Source organism: Ceratotherium simum, chromosome X (assembly GCF_057802395.1).
Source record: "Ceratotherium simum simum isolate JZ-2026a chromosome X, ASM5780239v1, whole genome shotgun sequence".
In the NCBI taxonomy this organism is placed as follows: Eukaryota; Metazoa; Chordata; class Mammalia; order Perissodactyla; family Rhinocerotidae; genus Ceratotherium; species Ceratotherium simum.
This window is the reverse complement of record NC_141940.1, coordinates 27,025,225-27,048,877: the sequence shown is the minus strand read 5'-3', so window position 1 is coordinate 27,048,877 and position 23,653 is coordinate 27,025,225. Positions and strand designations below refer to the sequence as shown.

Below are 23,653 nucleotides of genomic sequence, written 5' to 3'. Positions count from 1 at the left end.
TTGGGGGTGGAGATGTGAGGGGAGAGAACATTCTAGATAGCATATGGAAAAATGTAGTTGGCCCAAATCTATCCCAGCTTCCCCATGCTGCCCCTCTCAGAGTCCAGACATCCTGCCCTTTTTATAAAGCAGCAGGATCTCCAGTATATTTTATTTCTTCAGAAGTACAGGTGTAGTGGAAAGAAAGTCATTGTAGCCATCTGGACCTATTAAAGTAATTATTAAATCACTTCTCTGATTAAACAGTTATTTTTGCTTACCAGTGCCATACACCAAGGCAGATAATCAGTGTTTCAAGCTTCTGAAAAGGTCACATCCTCATCGTTTTGCATGGCACCTGAAAATAAAATAAACTTACATTCAAAGAGTAGATTTTAAGTGATGCTCTCTGAAAACAAGTCCAAGTTTGAAGCAGAAATAAGGAATGGTGGCATTTTCACATATGTATGCAGAAAAGGATATACATAGCAATATGTCAGCAGTCAGAGACCAGGCTTTAACCTTTTCCAGGTCTCACTAGAAGCGCCCTGTCTACAAGGGCAAGCAACTAAAACTAGGCAGCAGGTGCTAACCCCACAAGGGATTTGGAGTCCTGCACCCCAGATGTGGAAGGACAATTCTGATGCTCTCAGAGGTCCCTGTTTCTGTCATGTCACCTTGAATGTGCCTACAGTCAGCCCCCACCTCCGATTTCACCTCAGGTTAAAATTAACTGTTAATATTAAACTATGATCAGTCACATGCAGCAGGATAATAATAAAAGCTACTGTTTCAGGCACTATACGTTGTTTTTTTGTTTTTTTTGTGAGGAAGATCAGCCCTGAGCTAACATCCATGCCAATCCTCCTCTTTTTGCTGAGGAAGACGGGCTCGGAGCTAACATCTATTGCCAATCCTCCTCCTTTTTTTCCCTTTTTCTCCCCAAAGCCCCAGTAGATAGTTGTATGTCGTAGATGCACATCCTGCTAGCTGCTGTATGTGGGACACCGCCTCAGCGTGGCTGGACAAGCAGTGCGTCGGTGTGCGCCTGGGATCCGAACTGGGCTACCAGTAGCGGAGCACACACCCTTAACCGCTAAGCCATGGGGCCGGCGCCCAGAGCTATATGTTTTATATACATTATATCATTTAATCCTCACAGCAGCCCTTCGACTGGGGCTCCAGTTGAAGGTGAGCAAGCTGAGCCTCTGAGAAGCTGAACAATTTGGCCAAAGTCACACAGATAATAAATCTCCCTCCATAAGACTACAAGCTCCACGAGGGCAGGGACTTGTGTCTGCTTTGCTCACTGCCATATCCTCAACATTGAGAACAGCGGTTGGCACAGAGTGAGTGCTCAGTAAATATTTGGTGGAGTTGGAGTCCAACCAAAGCAGTCTTCTAGATTCTACTTACCCACTGAACACACTGCCTCCAAGGTCTCTATCCTTTAGTCCTCGTTTATTTACGTCCTTATAAGCTCTTATTTGGAAACTACAGCGTGTTCCTAACTGCTCATCTTCACTGTCATTCCCAGGCTGCCCAAGTTTTGTAACTCTTCCTGAGATAACACTTAAGCTTAGGGACACCCCTTACTGAACAGCCTTCTAAATGTCACAGGCCCTGCTTAGTCACCATTAGGGCATTTCAAATAGTTCCAGGTTCACTCTGACATTTGCTACTGTGTGATGTTGGTCAAGCTATGTTACTTCTCTAAACCTCAATTTCTATATCTGTGAAATGGAGAATCACTTGGAAAATTGCCTGCCTTCTCTGAGCCTCAGTTTCTTGTTTATCTCCCAGGTGTCTTCTAGCTCTCAAGCCCTCATGACTAACACACTGGTACCCCAGATCTCCAATTATCCCACCCCTCATGGCTTACCTTCCATTACTAAAGTCTTAAGACGTGGCTTGAGAATTTGCCGGGTCTTCAGTTACTAAGGAATCTGCCTGCATTTACCAAATACTCAGAATTCAATGATTTCTTATCTCCTTTGAAGAGCCCATTCCTACTATTTCTGCCTTTATCCCTACCTAAGTCCTTTTATGCTTAAGATCTAGAAATGAAAGAATGAGCAGGATGTCTTCTGCCAGGGAATTTGATGATCAGAGGTTGAAGCCATGAATAGTAAGTATTTGAGGAGAAGTATTAGCTATATAAAGCTGTTAGCTTGTTGATAGGAGCGAGAAGCACTCCTATGAATAATTCCTACATACTTACCTTTTATCATGTTTTCCTTTTCTGAAAGGAAATACTACACTAAAATTAAGAAAATAGCAGCCCATGTTTTATAGCCAGAAATATTCCACGCATTTTCTTCTTGTTTCCTTCCATTTTCATGAGTAATACCATGGGGCCTTAGAAAAATGATGCTATCCTTATAGATGAAAATGATACTGTTGTCCCAGGCTCTCCTTCTTATGAACAATCACCCTCACAGGTGCTACCACCTGAGTGCCAGGGGTCTGTCCAGTGGTGGAAGTTCAAATGGTCCCCTTACAAACTGGCCTGTGACTTTGTCCTCAGCAGGGCAGGGAATATCCAACCACTTCCCTCATTGTCTCTGAGTCCATCACTTCCACAAACAGCAACAGTCATGCCCACAACAAACACCTTCCTGATCCTCATGCTACTCCCCAAGGCTTCTACCCTGAAAGGATTTGTACTTTCTCTCCTGGAATCCAATTCACAAATGTTTCTGAGTCTGGGATACTGATGGTATTATTATAACTAGAGTGGCAAAGTGATATGTAGAGGCAGTAGCTATCTGCAGCATGGGCCAGTTCAGGGTGAGCTTCTTAGAGGAAATTGCATTCCAAGCAGGCAGCAAGCAGTGCCATCCCAGCTCCCTGAAATTGATTGGGTGACAATCCAATTGCAACATGTATCTGATCATTTCATACACTGTGGCAACATACTGGGATCAGGAGACTCTTCAATTCAAGGGAGTGGAGTATTGCCCTCGGTGCTTGGCCCACTCCTAATGGGAGCTTAGAACATAAATAAGGCAGTGGCAGCTAATAAAATAATGACTCTGTTCATCAAGAGGTAAGGCATTCACTGGCAAATGTATTATGTCATAGCAACAACATACCAGAAAATAAAGCAAGAGGGTGCAAGTGGCAAAATCTCTTCTAAAGATGCATAACTGGATTGTAAACTCAAACAGCAAATATATATTGAGGGCCAGGATAATTGGTCCTTGATCTTCTCCTTATAAAAACAAAGGTTTATTTGCCCTTTAAATGGGCCAATAAAATTAAATTGGCATCCCATGGTGTGTGCTGAATACATAATCAGAAATCTGAAGCAATAAAAAAAGAGAGAAAAAGCAAAAGTAGAAAAATCTAGAATTCTGAACAGTGTAGAAAAACAATGTAGGAAAATAACGCAGTTTGAAATAAGACCTCCTCACTGTGTAGCAGATTCCGGAGCAGTCACTTCTGCTCCTGAAAGCCAGGGGTCAGCAAGTGGCTCCGCAGTTCCTCAAAAGCAGAGGCTGCTTGGCTTTGGGGTGTCCCCAGAGGAGGGCAAGAAGGGATGGGGCAGGGCAGGGCCAGAAAGTAGGCGACTCTTCACCAAAGACGAATTCAAAAAACTTTGAAAGCAAAAGCAGTACTCATGAAAAGGAATGTTTTGTGGTACTCAAAATGTCTTTTAAAGTATATTCCCTGTAATCCTTCCAAAGCTGCTCATGTTGAGATCTTCAGAGAAAAAACACAACAAAAACCTCATAATACATAAGCATACAGCAATCCAACCTCCAGAAAAGAGAGAAAGTTGGTGCCTGCTAACTGATGAACATGAAGCACAGTAAATAAAAAGCCCATTTTCCTCCTGATTTCTAATTTTGATGGCCAGACACATAAATATTTGTTTAATGAGTCACAGCACATTGATAATACTTTTCTGTATTAGCTGAATAGATGAAAGAGAAGGGAAATTGTGTTATCATTCAATTATTTTTTGCATCAAATATATTCACATGCTCTACTCAGAGAAATGATTAATTATGCACAAAAGAATTTTGACTTAAAAATCTTAGAACACTTTATAGAAATTCATTGTGTAGAATGATGCAGGTGGTCAGATAAATAAGGAAAAATATAGGGACACAGAATGAGTCTCAAAGAATACTCCCTTTAAAATGTCTTACAGTTGAAGGTTCTTAGTGAACGCAGAACCATCTTGAGATCATCGCTCTGCCTCCAGCCAAGAATACATGGAAGCCTTCCTGAATAAATTAAATGTATCACTTTCCAGAGAGAAAGATTCTTCAGTTTTTCTAAGGGCCTCTCCTAGTTTTTCAAGCCTCTTACAGACCAAAAGACCCTTTCACAGCCAAAGGAATACATCTTTTGTTTCCTCTGTGTTTCTCCCAGGCACCTGTCGAAGGACTCTGCACTTGGTGTGCCCTCAAATGTCATTGCTGCCTGGCCGACACTTATGTTCAGTATCACCCACACCACTTGGGAGCTGAGACTCCTTCTTAGGGACAGATAGAAACCAACATGGGAAGGAACATTGGCCAAAGTGGGAGCCTCAAGGGTGAAGGGTAGCAAAACATAGTCATAGCGTCACTGGGTCTATAGCATTGCTCTGAGGAACCTAGGCCGCATAAAGATTGGTCTTTAACCAACTTCATCAGAGGTTCCGTTTAAAAGGCAAAAGAGGCAACTAGGCCCCAACTGTGCACAGAAACAAAAATCACAAGCAATAAAAAAAATTAAATACTCATAATTGACTAATTGCTGGTACAGTTGGCTGCCTTTCCCCCCAGAGAAGGCATCTTCTACATGATTTCTGGAGCACTTAACCAAGTGCAGCTGTAATTATTATTATTCCTGTAATAGTAGGGTTTCTACAGATCTTCACATTTTTACATGTTTTATACTCACTATGGCTAATCCACAAAACATCTCTTTAGAGTGTATAAATACTGTCCTTGCCAGTATACTGGAGAGGAGTGAGAGCTCAGAAAAAGGTAAAGTGAAGGTCACAGATTGAGTCAGCAGTGACTTAGGAAACAACTGGAGTATTCTGCTTTTCAGTACCAATTTACATCATCAGCTCATTAAGTGCTTAAAGTATGAACCATATTATACTGAGTCTGCCACAAAACTAACAGAACATTTGTTATGTGTTTCCTGGATCTCCAAAAGCTTCTCAGCCGGAGGTAGAAGTTCACATTCATGTACGTGAGGCAAGCAGGCCACAGCTTGGTTGAGGCATGCTATAATCAAGTGCCAAAATGGGAGCTTCAGCCCAAGTATTGCTGGCATTCAGAGAAAGAATAGGTCTCTTGCGGGATGAAATAAGCACCTGGAGCTCCATGGAGGAGGCAGCTTCAGCCAGGTTTTGAAAGGCAGGCCAGAATTGGAATGGTAGGGATTTGGCAAATGGCATTCCAGGATGGGAACACAGCATGAACAAATGCTCAGCAGTAGGAAGGAGTAAGAAGTATGTTGGGCATAGAAACACCAACTAGGCTGGGGCAGAAAGTTCCTGCTGGAGAATTGTGGGAGACAATTTTGGATAGATCATAGCCCTAATGATGGAAGACCATGGCGTAGAAAACAAATATGTACTATTTACTGAGCACCTACTATATACAGCTCTAGGCATCATATTTTTCTAATGTGAATTCCAGGCTGAAGGGTTTGGACTATATGTAACAGGCAGGTGGGAGCCAATAGCCCAGTAACTGGGTCCCAATACCTAAAATAAGACAGAGAACATGCCCAGTTACCACATTCACATGTCCTTGGCGAACCTCTGAGGACTTACTAGCATGTCTTTATGGCTAAATATGCAGCTTCTCTCAGGCAATGCCATTGTTATCTGAAAATATGACGCCTTTAATTTTGCATGGCATTGCACAAAGAGAATTACAGAGGCCTAATTCCTCTTCCTCTTGGAGCAAATGGACAACTCTGACATGGTCAGATATATTCATTTGCAGCACATAAAAGTTGCAAGTTTGCATGACTGAACAGCAAAGTGCTAGAGGGGGCTACTTACTCTGTCTACAGCTGAAACTGCATTCTACAAGTTACATGTGTTTACTTAATTCTAGCTATTTCTAGCTATTTTTAGTCAGATTCTTCCCTGTGGTGCAAGTTAGGCACTTTGGGAGATAGTCTTACTTTCAAACCACTGAAGGAGCATCTGCAGGGTCCGTGGAAGAGGACTCAGCTGTTTTGTGTTGCTGCAAAAAGTTAAAGTAGGAATCTATTTGAATGATGTTCTGCACCAATGATTTCTCATCTCAGCTCACAAATGGATTGAGTCCTAAAAGAAAACATGTGATCTGGCCTGAGTACCAGAGCTGTCCATTAAAGCACATAGGCTCCAGGCTAGAACTGAAGGACTATACGGCACTGAACCTAACCCCATGGCATGCTCATATTTCTGTGAGAAGATATACTCACAGCACCAGCTCAAAAGTTCAGGAACACATGTTCCCTAATCACTCCCATCTGAGATAGTGGGAACAGAGATTCCCCCAGTTCCTACTCCCAGGTGGCAATTCAATGGGACTCCAGCTGGATGGGGGGAGGGTAAGTTCAAATGGAGGCTCAGAAGGTCTAGGGAGGAGGGATGGACTGGGAAAATAGGAGAAGGAATAAAATGGGACTTCTGCAGGAGGCGATAAACAGTGAGGACACAAATGTTATAGACCAAACCAGTGTTAGGCTTAGGACAGGGCATGGAGCTACAATAGTGTAAGGTGGTAAAGAAATACATTTTATTTAATGACCCACAACATACATGCATATATTTGATAATCAAAACAAAAGTTTCATGCAACAATATTTACCCTTACTACATGAATACACTTTGGCATTTTTATTTCATTTATTTTTTTAAAGGCTAGGTCATGACTCACTACATTGATTTCATAACCCATTAGTGGCTTGTGCCTAGCAATTTGTAAAACACTACTGTAGGGAAAGAGAGGGAGGATTAGTTTTCCTTTATCCTTCCCTCTCTCCCTTATCAATCATAGACTCTGGCTGAGGATGAAAAAAATGAGGACTGGGATAAGAGTAGTGAAGGTGGGTTCCAGGTAATGCACCGGGAAAAGAGAAAAGTGAGGAGGAAAAGTGAGGTCTTTCTGTCACTGGGCCAGCTATGAGTGCCCTAGTAAGAGGTCATATGAAAGGGAACTTGAGAGAGGAACCCTACGTCTCCAGCATCTGGCACAGTACTGGGTGCTGTTCAATAAATGTTTAATGAAAAATATCTGCTGAATTGATATACGTAAGTTAGAGGTTGTTTGAACTTTAATGTCCGATCAAAACACAGTAAAGATGAGAACTTACCCTTGGCAAATAGCAGTGTTGACAGGGTTTGTTAGCAACTTTACCCCTCCCCTTTGTCTCTGCCCTAACAGCATCCAGCACTGCCTTCAGATGGCAAAAGGCCCCCAAACAGAGAGGCACTCTCATAGGAGATTACTGAAAGACTCAGATCTTTCCTGATTCCTACTACCAGCCCATAAAATTTACCTTACCCGTGTCCTGTTGTCTCACTGCCTGGTTCCCAGTTAGAATTAATCCGACAAATCAATTCATACCGAAGTAGTCATGAGTAATACAGACTGCATGTTCCCCTTCCAGGCCACATTTGTCATTTGACAGAGAATTTCACCTTCACAGCCAATAGATGTGGGTGTTTCAAACCTTGTAGTAGTTGAGAAGACAATTGAAGGCAGGAAGGTTTTCTAGGGGCCCTCAAACCACAATACGAGGCAACTACCTACTCTGCCTATACATTGGCAGTTTCCATTAACCATTAAACAATGCCCCACCACCACCAAAAAAAAGTATGAAAGTTACTAGTATGATACCTAGAACAGAGTGAGTACTGAATAAATTCTGGTTGAATTAGAATCTAAAATATTTAGTTGGGTAGGCGCAGGAGGCAACTTTAATAGAACCTACTATACCAGCACTGTCTGTGAAGAAGGATATATACCCTGTTGCACTGTCCAATATATGTAGCTATGGAACACTTGAAATGTGGATAGTGTAACTGAGAAAAAGAATCTTTAATTTTATTTGACTTCCAATAACTTTAATTCGAATAGCCACATATGGCTAGTGGCTACCAGATCAGACAACACAGGTCTAGACAATCACTAGACATAGGAAACACATTTTGAGCGAGTGCCTGTCTCTTGTTAATGCCCTTGTTAAAAAGCTGAGTCTTTTTCTAAATTAGCCCTGAGACCTGAAATTCCTCTCTTCCAGGAGATGTCCTTCTCTTAGGACAAAGGAGTATGTGGAGACTTATGGGAGCTGGTTTCAGAGGGTTTTGTTCTCAGATTCGAGTTAGAGTAGCTGTGGTTCCCAATGAAAGTACCTTTAAAATAGAATAGCTGGACCCCACAATGTTCTGCAAAGGCTGCTGAGGTTTTCCTGAATGTAAGCCCTATGCTTGACAGGACCAAAACCTCTAACTGGCCTTATTTGGCACAAAGTTCTACACAGACCCCAAATGTCCTCCCAAACCAAGAGCAGAGAATTACTTTCAAAAATCCAACCAGTTGGAACAAAAATCCAACAAGTTAGAAAAAATGCCTTTAGTTTAAACTTGCCTTTTTCCCTAAAGGAAAATGGGTTCTTTGCTCTTCAGGCTGTTGGAACATATTTGAGGGAACTGAGGTTGTATAGATTTTTAATGCAGCAATAAGGTGAACTATTTTGTCTAACTACCAATCCTGGGTATTGTGAAGATGGCTTTTCAAGAGTTGCTTCCCATCAGGATTGCATTTGGGAAATTTTATAAAGCTGCTTACAATTTCTTTAAAGTCTACTAGCAGGCAGGGATGCTGAGGACCACGGCCCAGAAACTCATCAGACATCAATTATTCTACTTATAAAATCGGTAGACCATTTGCTTCCTGACAACCAAGGGCAGTGAATCAGCTTTTTGACCTTAGGTAATGACAGACTGCTTGAGTTAGAGGGTGGAAAGGAGTAGTTTCCCAATTCTTCTGGTGATTCATTCTTTACCAGAAAGTACTTCTCTATCTCCTCTCAGCATCCTCTTCTTTTTTCTCTTCCTCCCCATAAAACTCAATGATAAATAGTAAAGATACGTGGTCAGAGATGATGAGACCAGGAGAGAAGAAAATCATTCCAGTTATTTTTTTCTTGAAATTCAGACCTGTGAACGTGTCTGAAGAACCAAGGTCAGTATTAAGAATCATTTGTATTGCCTAAACTGCAAGTGTATGTATTAAAGATACATTTGAAGTGGACTAAAGAATTGTAGCCAGAGTATTTATTTACCTAATTATCATCATTCTGGGAAGTGTAGGGGTGAATACTGAAGTAGCCTACCAAATGACTCTGTCCTTGACCTTGTCCTCTTCAGCATTTTAGTAAATAACCTGGATAATGCCACCCAAAGCAAGCTGAACAAATTTGAAGATAACACACAACTGGCAGTGATAGCTAATAAATTTGTTAACCAAATAAAGATTTAAAAGGCTGGGTCAAAACCATCAGGATATTTTAAAAGGGTAAAAGATTAAAAAAAAAAGATATTTAGGTACAAAAAAATCAACAGCACATATCCAGGGTTGGGAAAAGCCTAGTTTGGCAGAAGTTCCTTGATGAGATATCTGGGATATAAATTCAAGACCACAAAGTAGGGGTAGACTCCATAGAATTCTACAGTGGACTGCTAAAAAAGAAAACTCAATACCATCCTAGGCAGCACTGACAAATATATGATGTCTAGTCCAAAATGGGTAGCAGAGGAGCATCGGTTCACTATCTTCTGAATGGGTTCAACCTCACTCAGCATCACTTGTGTGGTGCTCAGTCCCAGACACCAGGCTCGAAGAGTAGCATTTAGCAAATTGAAACATGTCAAGAGGAAGATGGCCAGAGTGGTGAAGGCCTGAGGTCTACGACATACATCTGAAGTGCTAGGGGTGATTAGCCTGAAGAAGAGAAGGCACAGACAGGCGGGATGTATATCTTCAGGTGTTTGAAGGCCTGCCATTAGAAGAGGGAGCAGATATTTTCTGTGAGCTTCAGACAAAAAGAAGGAACCAGAAGCAGATTTGTGCTCAATATAATACAGACATTTCTAATAATTAGAGCCATCCAAAAATAGAATGCACTGCTTTGGGAAGCAGTGAGTTTACCATCATCAGAAGTGTTCAAGAGAAGATGGAATACCCACCTGTCAATCAAGCTATAGGGGGGATTTCTGCATTAAGAGGCTGGAGGGAGTGACCTAGGCCATTACACTCAACATTAAGTATGTGATGCTAAGGAATTCGAACAGAATGGGAAATAAAAGCATGTCTTCCTGACTGACAATGGACCTAAACATTTTATTATGTTTATATAGTTTTGTTTTTAATTATGACATATTTCAAGCATACACGAAATAAGATAACAGACAACAACTAATTAGCTTTTAAGAATAATTTTTATTAAAGGGCCCGGCTCATCACCATCCCCCTCCCCCCCAACCACCAGCATGGGCTGCAAAATGAAATAAAATGGCTTTTAAATGCTATATGACATGATATCAAAATTGAAGTTCTTCTCTGTCCACGACGAATCCTAGGGCTGATTCAAAGGCATCGTAAGAGTTTATCACTTTCCTGACCAGCTTTAGAAATTGTTTCATTGACTGTGACTAGATCACTGGATCAATTAGTTTTTCAATTAGAAATTGTGCTAAATACCATGTAAAATGAGTTGCAAGTCAAGACAGGCCCCTGACTACTTTAGATGATTGATGGAGATATGTGGGTGAATGGCAGAGACTGAGGCTCAGAAGAAGGACGATTCTGTTGAGTTATCTGTAATGGGGATGATGATTACTGGGAGTCAAGAACCAATACTACTTACTCACTGACACTCAGATAGCAGCTTTTGGATTTTTCAGAGTTTCAGCTATTATTTCCATTTATTTTCAGCACACTCCTGTGAGGTGGGCAAGGCAAGTGTTAGTTCTGCTGGCTTACAAATGACAGACCCGAAGCCCAGTGAGGTAACTGGCCCAAGGTCACACAGCAAATTAGGGACTAAACCATACAAAAGCCCATCACGGTGCAAAAGCACTGAGAAATAATTTTTTAAACAATATTAATAGCAGATAAAATTTATCAGTTGAGAACAGACTTATATGAGAGTCATAAGCACTTTGTACGTACTAATTTAATCCACACAATAATGCTATGGGGTAGGTACTATAATCCCAATTGTTTTGGTATATAGAAATGAGGTTTGGAGAGTTTAAGTAACTAGACCAAGGTTATTCAACCCATAATTTGACCTCAAAAATAAACTCCAAATCTCTCCACCTCCATTGCCACAACTCAAATTCAAACTACTATCGTCTCTCACCTAGACGACAGGAATAGCATCCCAAATGTTCTCCCTGCTTTCATTGATGCCCCTTTAAATCTACTGTCCAGATAGCAGCCAGATAAATCTTTTTAAAATATAAATCAGCTCATGGACTATCCACAATCGAAATCCTTCCAAGATTTCCTCCCATGGTCCTTAGAATAAAATCTAAATTCTTTATCAGTGTCCCACAAGGTCCTTCATGGTTGGGTCCCTGCCTCCTACCAGACTCATCATGTACCCTCTTCCCTACTGGCCACACTCTAGCCAGGCTAGCTTCTTTCAATGCCTCAAATGCATCAAATGCTGTCCTCCCTCAGGGCCTTAGCAAGTGCTATTCTCTCTGCATAGGATGCTCTTCTACTCTCAGGTGTTAGCTCAAAGGTCGCGTCTCAGATAACTTTTCCCCAACCTAATCTAAATTAAAGTAACCGTGTCATGTAGTCTCATTGCATCCCAATGCCTTCCCTTCTTAGTACTTAGAACGTTGTAATCACACATTGGTATGATTATTTTATTAATATATGCTGCCGATACTAGACTGTAAGTGCCATGGGGACAGAGATCATATCTGTTTTGCTCACTGCTGTATCTCAGTATAGATAGTGTTTGTCACACAGTAGGGACTCAAAATTTTATTTGATGAATGAAAAAATTAATGAATAAATGAGCAAAAAATTTAAAACTCCTGAGCTCTAATCCTTAACCATACTCCTTGATATAAAAGGACCTAAAAAGCACCTCCTTACCGCAGCCCATCTCAGCACCTCTCCTGTCATTTCTGACACTGCTATAGAAGGGTGGTTTGCACTTACAGTTGCAAAAATGAATTTTCCAAAATACATGTGTTCATATGTTAATGCCTGCATTTGCAAGCCGTTATATTCAAGTAGGATCAAATGTTGATAATGAGTGTTTTCTTTGCCAGCATTTAGATACATGCCATATAATTGCAAAAATAACTAGTTAGACTGTCGGAAGGCAGTTTACTCCTGAGAGCAGAACAAAATGTTCAAGAGAATTAACCCAAAGATGGTAATTAAACCATGGAATCATCTGCTGGAGAATGGGGCTGACACCTTGTTCTGACTCTGGAACCTATAAGCACCCACTGTGGTTACTAGAACCCAAGACCAAAGGGTGTTCAAGGAGATGGGCAGGCTGATCTCTATGAACCCAGGGAAGGTATAAGCTGGCTACTACCCCACACCCACCCCCCCACCTCCATTCTTTATCTAACTCTCCCTCTCCTACATCCCCAAGTTAAACACAAATAGCCAATTTAAGGGTAAGACCAGGTAGGTATCTGCCTATATGGGGGGCTTTGAAGAGTCCACCCTTCCTAACTTTCTACTACCAAAATAACTCCTTTGGGATCTTCTACATATGTATGCATTTTCATTAGGTTAAGGCTTTGTTCTCTGTGGAGAGGAAGTCATAAACTAACCCTATGGTTATCAAACAGGGGGCAAGGGATGGACAAGGGAACAGGGAGTGATGTTGCCCCCCAGGGGATATTTGATTATGTTTTGAGGCATTTTGGGTTGTGACAACAGGTGGGTGGTGGTGCTACTGGCATCCAATGAGTAGAAGCTAGGTATAATGCTAAACATCCTACAATGCACAGGACAGTTCCCCACAACAAAGAATTATCCAGCACAAAATGTCAATAGCGCCAAGGTTGAGAAACTCTGAGCTGACTCATTTGCAAAGATTCGTTTATTGGTCCATTAACAACTCACACACAGGTCAGATTCTTGCAGAAATGGGAGTTGGAATGGGTATGTTTTGATCAGACAGTTGGAACAGAAAGGAGGAAGAGTAATCTGTTAACAGTGCCAACCATGGATGGGGGAAAAGACTGGAAGCAGATGACCAGTTATGAAACTACTCTCATAGTCTAAGAGAGAAGGAATGAGAACCTGAACTGAAGATGAACAGGAAACAGATACCCCGTATGCTGTAGAGGTAGAATTGATGAAGCATCACAAAAGAGTGGTATAGGGGAATGAGGCAGAGAGAGACGGCAATGACCCTTAAGACTCTAGCTTGGGTGACTGGAAGAAGAGTGATGCATTAGGAGAAATAGGGACAAGAGGAGCAGATCTGTGGGTAGAGGGTGGGAGTTGAGAAATAATATGCTGAGTGTGTGATGCCATGAAGGCCTCCAGGTGAGGCTGTTTGATGAGCAGTTAGAAATGTGAATCTGGAGCTCAGGAGTGTGTCTGAAGCTAGAGGTGTCTACTTGGAATTCATCCACATGGAGGTAGTGAGATGAGATCCTCTGCTTGGCACAGTACTAGGAGCTCCATAAATATTTGTTGAATGAAAAAAAAAACTATTTAGATTAAGAAAAAATAGAGCCAAGGACAAAATCTTTGGACACATTTTCTTGGAGGAAGTGGACAAAGAGGAAACTGAAAAGAAGCAGTAAGAGAGGTAGAGCCAGCAGAGTTTAGTGCTCTTGAAACAGGAGAGGGGAGTTTCAAGGGGGAGGATTTGGCCAACAATATCAAATGCTGCCCAGCAGTCAAATTGAATGACGTCTGTGAATAGAGTTGGATTTGGCAGTGAGCAGGTCATCATCAAACTTGAGAGAGCAGGTTCAGTAGAGTGATGGGAGCAGAAACTAGGTTGCAGATGCAGAGGGCTACAAGGTCCTCATCATCCCAAGTGATAATGGTAAAGAAGGAGTTAGAATGATAGCATATGGAGGTGGCCAGGATTTAGGGGAAGGTGGATTCTTTTAGCAGATTTTTAGCCTGGCAGGGAGAAGGCAGCATAGAGAGACTAAAGGCACAAACCTGAATAGCTAATAGCCATTATGTGTCTCCAGAGTGCATCAATTGTGTTTTGGAGCTTCCTATAAAACTAAGTTGAGGTCATGTGGAATTGGAATTCAGCGTATCATGTGGCACTCAAGAGGTGCAATAGGTAAAGTTAGGTTCAGTTTAAGGAAGAGCTCCCTAGCCATCAGAGCCGTTCTGCAAGAGAAGGGCTGCTTGTGAGTAGTGAGCTCCCTTGCCACTGGAAGTATTCGAGGAGAGATAATATGACCTCACAGGAGCTGGTTCCTGTACTGAATGGGAAGTTGGACTAGATCATTAGTTTCCAAACTCTCGCACTTCTCAGATCAGTAAATATTTTAAGGGGGATGAAAAGGTGACTGGAGTGTAGATGGATCTAGACAGTCACCAACTTTTAAATTTTGCTATGTTAAATGTATTTGTTTTCTATTTACTACTGTAACAAATTACCACAAATTTAGTGGCTTAAAATAGCACAAGTTTCTTATCTTCCAGTTCAGTAGGTCAGCAGTCTGCTAGGGGTCTCACTGGGCTAAAATCAAGGTGTCAGCAGGGCTGCATTCCTGTCTGGAGGCTCTCAGGGAGAATCCATCTTCTTGCTTTTCCCAACATCTAGAGGCCACCTACTTTCCTTAGCTTGTAGCCCCCTCCACCTTCAAAGCTAGCAATGGCTAGTCAACTCTTTCTCATGTCACATCACTCTAATACTGACTTTTTTTTTTTACCTCTGTCTTCTTTATTTAAGGACGCTTGTGATTGCATTGGGTCACCCTGATAATCCGGGATAATCTCACTATTTTAAGGTCAGCTGATTAGCAACCTTAATTTCATCTGCAGCCTTAATTCCCCTTTACCATGTAACCTAATTCACAGATTTGGGGGATTAAGACATGGCCATCTATTGGGACGCCATTATTTGGTGTACCACAAAGGGGGTGGACATTTATCATCAACATCATCATCATTTCAGAAGAGAAATGACTCTACATACAACACTAGACAATAGAAATAATGTAGAGAAAAGGACCATTCTTCCTAAAACAGAACAGTTGTCAACCTTACCCCAACACACACACACACACACACACACACACACACACACAGAGGCATATTTCACCAGACTGGAAACTTCACCATGGACCAACATCACAGCTTTAGAAACCATTGGACTACATGATCTCCCAGCTCTAAGCTTCTTTGATCCCCTGGAATTCACTGTACTATGGTATTACCTGGAGAACCTTCTTGTGATATTTCCTTCATAGCTATATTTTTCTTCTTCCTGCTTGATTCAAATGTGATCATTAAGTCAGCAAGAGACTTCAGTTTCCTTTTTTCCCCCTGATTCAAAAGGCTATGCAAAGTGTTCTGTAAATGATATGCAATATTGTTATTCTGATCTTTGGGGTAATCAAGTTGTTTGACATTTTTGTAATGATGCCTTTTGGAATATGGGCGGTATAATTAGCTGCCACACTGTACATTAACAATACCTGTCCTGACCCTACAGACTTGGGGACTATAAATAAAAGCATGACAGCTGGCTCCAGCCTTGCTTGTCACTCACCATTGAAGGGAACGCAGCCGGGGAGCTACACTAGAGTCCCCAGGAAGCCAGGATGTAGTCAGAAACGACATCTTCGATGAGAAGAATTTGGTGTTTTGCTAGTGGGAAGAGATGGAGACAGGAAATTTAGGAAGCAGACACCCAAGCTATTTCATACAGGGAAGGCACAGAGGCCCCAAGCTGAGACAGCATTTTACCAGCAGGAAAATACATAGGAAGGGGAAGGGTCAGAGGACAACAGCACATTCTAGAGCCAATTAGCAGGGCATCTTTCTTAACCCATTATTACTCAGGAGTGAGACTAGGAAAGAGCACTGAAGAAATGTATAGGTAAGGTGAAAGAGAAGAAAAGCTGTGCTACCTGGGTACTCAGTGTGAGGTCCAGGGAAGTGGTTACTGCGGAGAGGGTAACTTGATGGGGTGAACAGAGGGCAAAGTATGCTAAAAAGAGATGGCAAGAGGAAAGAAACAGTGAAAAAAAACTATTTAGTTGCCAACTTACATGTTAGGCACTATGCTAAGTATTTCCATGTACCATATCATTTACTCTTCACCTTATGACAATAACCAGAAGTAACACTTATAACTAAGGCATACTTTATATTATAGTTATCTCATTTATTATTGTCTTTTTCCCTCACTAGTATATAAGTTCCAAGAGGACACAATCTTTTTTCTGTCCTGTATCTCCCCATACCTATAACAGTGCCTGGAACATAGTGGATGCTCAATAAATACCTGTTGCATGAATAAATAGCTAGCATTGATTGAGTATCTATTACTTGTCAGGCACTGTTATAGAGGCTTCCCATGAATTAACTCATTTTAACTTTCACAACCAATGCTGAGACAGGCACTATTGTTATCCCAATTTTACACATGAAGAAACTGGATCAGAGGCACAGAGATATTAAGTAACTTGCCTAATATGTGATGAATTCAGGATTTCAACCTATATAGGATAACTCCCAAACCTACCTGTGTAATCACTATCCTATACTGAGGCTCAGAGAGGCTAAGTAATTTGCACAGAGTCATGCAGCTTAAGACTGGCAGAGCCATGATTGGAACCAAGGTCTACCTGTCTCAGAAGCTGTTGCCCTTTCTTCTACACTTCACAGCTTCATAAGATTACCAAGATAACTATTTCTTCCATCACCATTTTACCAAGGACTAGTCGCCTGAGATAAAGAAATGGGTGTTGTTCAATAAGGATTCAGATAAAGGTAACAGACATCACCCAAAAGAATCATGAGTCCCCAAAGATCACCGATTTGCCACCTGCTCTCATTGTTGATAACTGGCGCTGGAAGGAATGGAGAGAAGCAGCTGGCAGCTGAGTCATGGGAAACCCCTGGTGGATCCATCTATGCTGAGAGCTAGGCATTGAGGGTAAGTCACTTTCATGCCGGGCAAATCCTGACCCATGCTGCCCTAGATAGCTCTGGAGTAGGAACGGCGCAGAGATGCTGATAAAGCATTTCTAAGAGACTGCTTCATCATTCATTGTGTGACCTTGTGCAAGACACTACCTCTCTTTGTATCACAGTTTCTTTATGATAGGGAGGCATCAGTAGAACTCTGTGTTGAATCAGAAGAGCTCTACTTTATCTCTTTTATATATTGGACTTTTCCACATAAAATTTCATTAGGAGAAAGAATTCAACACTAAAAACTATGCTTGAGGGGCCGGCCCAGTGGCGCAGCGGTTAAGTGCGTGCGCTCCGCTTCGGCGGCCCAGGGTTCGCAGGTTCGGATCCTGGGCGCGCACCGAGGCACTGCTTGTCAAGCCATGCTGTGGCGGCGTCCCATATAAAGCAGAGGAAGATGGGCACGGATGTTAGCCCAGGGCCAATCTTCCTCAGCAAAAAAGAGGAGGATTGGCATCGGATGTTAGCTCAGGGCTGGTCTTCCTCACAAACCAAAAACAAAACAAAACAAAAACCTATGCTTGAAAAACCACTGGATAAAATAGTCTTTAAGTTCCTTCTAGCTCAAACATTCTAAGAATCTAAAAATACTAACATAGTCCTTTAGGTTGGCGCAGTGTTCCATTCAGCCCTACTTTCTGCGGCCAGGAACGGCCCCGGGGATCCACTGTGAAAGGCCATCCATAGGTCCCCTATGCCCCAGCTTCTCTCAGAGGCTATTTAACCCTGTCCTCAACTGGTAGTTATCTTCCCCATTGGGCCTTCTACTTATATTACTTGTATATATTGAGAGAGAGCAAGGGTAACTATCCACAATAGTATGTGCAGGACATCTGCACCTCTGTTTTATACGAAGGGAATAGAACATTTACTGACCTTCTTCTAACACTCTTCTTGTTGATGTCCACCACCGTGGGTCTGTCTGCCTGTTGGTCAACAGTAGCCTAGTGTTCCCCGAGGGTTGCTGCTGATCCATAATACTCCTAAGACCCTTGCCTGAGCCACAACCAAAGCTGTAAGCTTAGTTTGGAATTTTTTATGTTTATTTTCACAGGGTTCCCTCACACCTGCTCACTCACACATTTTTAAAAGGTTTTCCTTTGTTTCATTTTGCTTGTCATCATACAGAGGCTTAAGGATTTCTCTAGGTACTCCTTCCTGGAGTCTGGGTTTCAAATACACAGTATGATTCCCTTCTTATAAAGTTTTAAAACAAGCAAAACTAACATTATATTGTTTAGGCATGTGTGTCTGTATATTTTTAAAAGACCAAGGTAATGATAAATGCAAAATTCAGGATAGTAGTTACCTCAGAGGGAGGGAGGGGTGAAAACAGAGAGATAGAATAGAGGAGGAAGATATAATTAAAAATAAGTTATCAGTAATGTTATAGCTCTTGGGCTGGGTGATGGTTTTATGAGTATTCATTATATTTTAAATAAATAAATGTAATAAATAAAATATGAAACGTCCATATGTGACCAGTAATGATTAATTAATTCTGCACCCCTGAAGTTCAAAAACAGTGATTATAAGAGCAGTACAAGATATTTTTTATTAATCAGAATCTTACCACCATAACATACTAAGTTTTATTTCCTGTTTCCTTCCAATATATCAAGGGCTTCTTGAAACTCTAAGTGGTCTATATCTTGCCACTCTCCAAGTGTATTTCCCCCTTGACTACTGACCATAATTTAGTCAGATTGGGGTGGGGCTCTTCTTGTTGAAAATATGTTGCATTTCCCCAGGAGGCTATTTTTGTAGAGGGTTCATGGATCCTCATCTTTTCTTGGGCCTTGCATGCTAGTTGGTATGGATCTAAGAATTACTGGCTACTTCCTAAATCATTTGGGGTGAAGGGCCATGATTGCTTGTTCCAGCCTTCCAGCCTCATGACCACTACTAAGGACAGGTTCTTTCTAGGGTTGCCAGATACAATTCAGGATCCTCAGTTAAATTAGAATTTTAAATAAAAAGCAAATAATTTTCTAGTATATGTACACATTTGAGGCATACTTATACTAAAAAATTATTTGTTATTTATCTGAAATTCAAATTTAATTAGACATTCTATATTTTTATTTGCTAAATCTGGGAACCCTATCTCATTTGGGCCAGTAATTACTCTTTAATGTCATTGTTGGTTTTGGGTCCCAGGGACTGTGAGTTTTGAAGTCAGACAGACTTGGGTTCAAATCCTGGCTCCTCCACTCAAGAGATAGAACATTTTTTGTCTCAGAATTCTTATCTATTAAATAGAAATAATAGCAATACCTCATGATGTTGTTGGGAATATTAAATGAGATAATATTTATATAGTACTTAGCACAGTGCCTGGTACCTACTAAGCACTCAATGGCTGTTATTATTATTATTGTCAATTTTACACAGAACATTATGTGTGCTGGCCAAGATTTGACCTGGTACTGCAAAACTCTCCATTTATAGGATTAGTTTGGGGATGGAACTCTCCTCAGTGTCTCCCTTAATGATGATCAAGGCAAAGTGGCATCTAGCCACTTCCTTTTTGTTTCTGAATATTCCCTTTGGCCCCCTGTCATGAAGTGCCCCAGATTCATTCTCTAGTTGGCTTTCTCCTTTAATATAAAGACTTTTTTGTGCATATGTTTGGGGGTCACTTAGAATTCCTGAAGTTGAGGCTATTGTCTTCCCTGATGGGGAAGCTTGAGTGACTGATAATTGCCTTTGAAATGCTACCCTCAAGCCAATGACTAATGAGTTTGGCTGATAAAAGAAAGCAGCCCTAATCACCATAGGTTTAAAGAGAATGCATGGAAAACAAGATACCACAGATACTGAGAACTCTCCGTTTCTCACAACAGGGTCAAGAAATGAATTAAATTGGTTTTCCACTTGCCTTCATCTACTTTCAATGCCTTTCTTCTTTTTGGTGCCCTCTCAGGGAGACTCCAGGACCTTTACATTCTCATCTTTGACCCACTCATTCCCATCAAAACTTTCCCACCTGCTTTCCCACTCATCATAGCGTCTGATTAGACGTATTAATTCATCTTAACATGCTAACAGTCAAAAAAGATCTATTTCATCCCCTTCCCAAGCCACCGACTTTTTTTCAACACTCTAACCCTGAAGAAGTAAGCCTAACAATGGCTTCCTAGCAGGTAAGGGAGACGGTACAGGACCCCTTAAATCACACCACGTTGTCAGCTGCCTGTTCTGTCTGCTTCACATGAGTGGAAGGGAGCAGTAGTGCAGATAATCTAAAGATCATTTCCACTTGGTTTGGGAATGCACCACATGGTGTTGTTGTAGCTGATTTGCTTTGCTAATTATGTTCTACTTAAGCTAATATTGAAATTGGTTTACATTTTTTAAGCTCATCTGGTCCAGAAGAGGGAAGAGGTGGTGGTGTGGCCCACTTTGAAATGAAGGAAAGCTGACCACGATCATGAGGGAGAAATGAAAGTTCTGTATGTGGGCGAATAGATCTAGAAATGTGAAAGGATCAAGACAGAACTTTGCCATTTACGCATGGGCATAATAGGCCCACCTACCTCATGTGTTTCACTGGGCACTGAAAGGCCAGTCTTCACAATGACCTACCCAGAATCTGAAATCCTCTTCATTAGTAGCCTACATTAAAGGTCTTAATCATAACATAACTATGTTAAAGCACTCTGTAACCTAAGAGGAGTAACACATTAGTAGTTTGTCTAACTAAATCATCAGTCATTATTGTCACCTAGTAGAAAAAGCACTGAAGAGGTGGGACACAAGACAGTTGTACCTTGATGGGGATAGGGGTACACTAAGAGGCCCCTGGGAAGCTATGGTGGACGGACTAGAGCATCGAGTGCTTTGGGGTGAGCTAGGAGGGTTGCTGAGAGAGGGTAAGACAGTCTTCACCTCTTTCCTTCCCCTATTCTCTTAGTTTCCTGCTCATGGTAGACATAGAGAGTACGAAACTCTATCAAATAAATTCTTTATTTATTTTACCATCTTTTCTCAATTTAATTTTTTTATTGAGGTAACACTGGTTTATAAAAGTATATAAATTTCAGGTTTACAGCATTATATTTCAATTTCTGTGCAGACTACATCACGTTCACCCCCCAAAGACTAATTACCATCCATCACCATACACATGTGCCCAATTATCCCTTTCACCCTCCCCTTCCCTGCTTCGCTTCTGGTAACCACCAATCTAATCTCTGTATCTATGTGTTTGTTTGTTGTCACCACTGTTGTTTTTATTTTCTACTTCTGAGTGAATAAATTCTTCATTTCCTTGCTCTTCTCCTGCTGGGCAACTGGGCTTTCAAGGGCTTCTAGAGACTTCAGAGATCTTGGTTTTCTTTTGAGGCATGTCGTTTAGAACCAAAGCCTGACTATACAGTCAAAGGCTAACTGTACATTGTATTTCCAACCCTCCCAGCTGCAACAAGGGACCATGGGGCTATTGAAATTTTTCTTTTTCTCATTACAGTCTGCTCCCAGTTCTCAAGAGGGGTGTATGCCATCTTTGGATTCTATGACCAGATGTCAATGAACACTCTGACCTCCTTCTGTGGGGCCCTGCACACGTCCTTTGTCACGCCCAGCTTCCCCACTGACGCAGATGTGCAGTTTGTCATCCAGATGCGTCCAGCTTTGAAGGGCGCTATTCTGAGTCTTCTGGGTCACTACAAGTGGGAGAAGTTTGTGTACCTCTACGATACAGAAAGAGGTAAGAAGAGGCATCTGCTCTCCTCTTTGAATATTCATGTAACAGTGGTGTCCAACCTTCCTCAACTCACGTTTATTTCCTTCTCTTCCAGTAAATAAAATCTAATACTCTTTAACTTGTATTTAATATTCAAAATGAATTGAAGACTAAGACTAAAATATCCAAGCAATAGTAACTTTAAAATCTAATTTTTCAAACTATAAATGTCCTCCCACACTCGACTCTGAAAAGGGGTTTGAAATACCCTCCTGGTTGAGTCACTGTTGTTGAAAAAGAACCCTCCCCCCAAAAAATAATTTATCTAGTCTAAAATACACAAAGTAAAAGCAGCTTAGTCTAAAATAGAGAGAGGCCTAAACTAAAAAGTTTTGGAGAATTAATCCTGTCAGAGACTATAATTATTCCCATTTCATAGATGAGAAAACTGAAGCCCAAAGAGGAAAAGTGCTTTTGCACACCGCAGTTTAACCACAGAGCTGGGACTGGTGTCATTGTCTCTTGCTTCCAGGGCTTGTTCCACCAGATCATATTAGGTCTTCAGATTATAGGGCTCCAACAATTATCTGATGGAAATAATGAGTGGAGATCAACTAAACTAGGTTTTGGAGATGGATGCTTTTTCCAATAGTAAGGTAGTATATTGAGGACACATATTAAAACAGTCTCAGAAATTAAGAGTCTGATCTTCAATAGTATACAGTTAGGTGTGTACATCATAATTCAGCTAAACAGACTCCTCTAAAACCCAGCTATCTTTGAGGGGTTCCCCAATAAAACCAGGAGATCCTATCACTGTGAGATTCCAAAAGACAATGTTATTTTATCATTCGTTTGCCTATAACCCTGGTTATAGGCTAGGAATGGTTCTCTCTGACTCAGGGTTTTCTGACTCAGAGAAGGAAGGAGCAAATGGAAGGCCTGTCTGCCTGAGGGGTCCCTGGAAAGGATGGCCTTTTAGGTAACTTAACATGAAGGGCCATTTTGGTTTTGGGGAACCCAGAGTACTCTTCATTTCACTCTCATTATGATGCATCATCAAACCCTGTCAGGAAATACTACAGCCTCTGTTTACCTATGGTACTTACCTCCAAGATATTATCAAATTTCATAACCTGAAACAGGATACCACAGTTATAGTCCAAGGTCTGCCACTAACTAGCTTTCTGACCTTGACCAACTTAGTGACACTCTCTTGGCCTTGGTCTCCTCACCAAAGGTGTGTCCCTTCTTAATGTAATATTCTGATTTTTCTGAGATATTATCTCAGACACAGGACACTTTGTATCTTGCTACTAATCCTAACTTATGTGTTATCAGCTAATTAGTCAATCAATTCTACAAGGTGTTGTCAACCCCAACGGTGTATTCAAATCTTGTAATGGATGCTTATACAATACAATGGGGGTAGACAGGAGAGGACATCCATAAAGCAATTCATGGACAACATGGAACAGTATCAAACTGAGCGCTCCACCACAGATCCTGATTGCTGTAAGAATTGTGAAAAGGTAGAGTTTTGAGAAAAGGCTGGCTGGAGGAGCTAAGCCTTGAAGGATATGTAAGTTGTGGATTGCACAAGAAGATGGAGATGGGGTTTTGGGAGGAGGAAAAGAACGTGAACAAAGGGCAGAAACAGGAAGGAGTGCTGTGTGTTCCTGCACAGCCTTGCCTGACTAGGCTACCAAAATAGTTTGAACGCTTTAATTCATAATTTGCTAAATTTTAATGCATTTCATTTCTTTCAAACACTGGGGATGAATTAGCCTATTTCCAT

The 23,653-nt window shown here is 41.3% G+C and overlaps 1 protein-coding gene across 1 annotated transcript in view; it reads left to right on the top strand.

Moving 5' to 3' along the window:
- The window catches only part of GRIA3 (glutamate ionotropic receptor AMPA type subunit 3), a 271,774-nt gene that overhangs the window by 48,548 nt on the left and 199,573 nt on the right, over positions 1–23,653 (top strand). Inside the window, exon 3 of the mRNA XM_004437326.3 lies at positions 21,640–21,879. Within this exon, the coding sequence (XP_004437383.1) occupies positions 21,640–21,879 (240 nt within the window). The remainder of the gene's footprint in view (positions 1–21,639; positions 21,880–23,653) is intronic.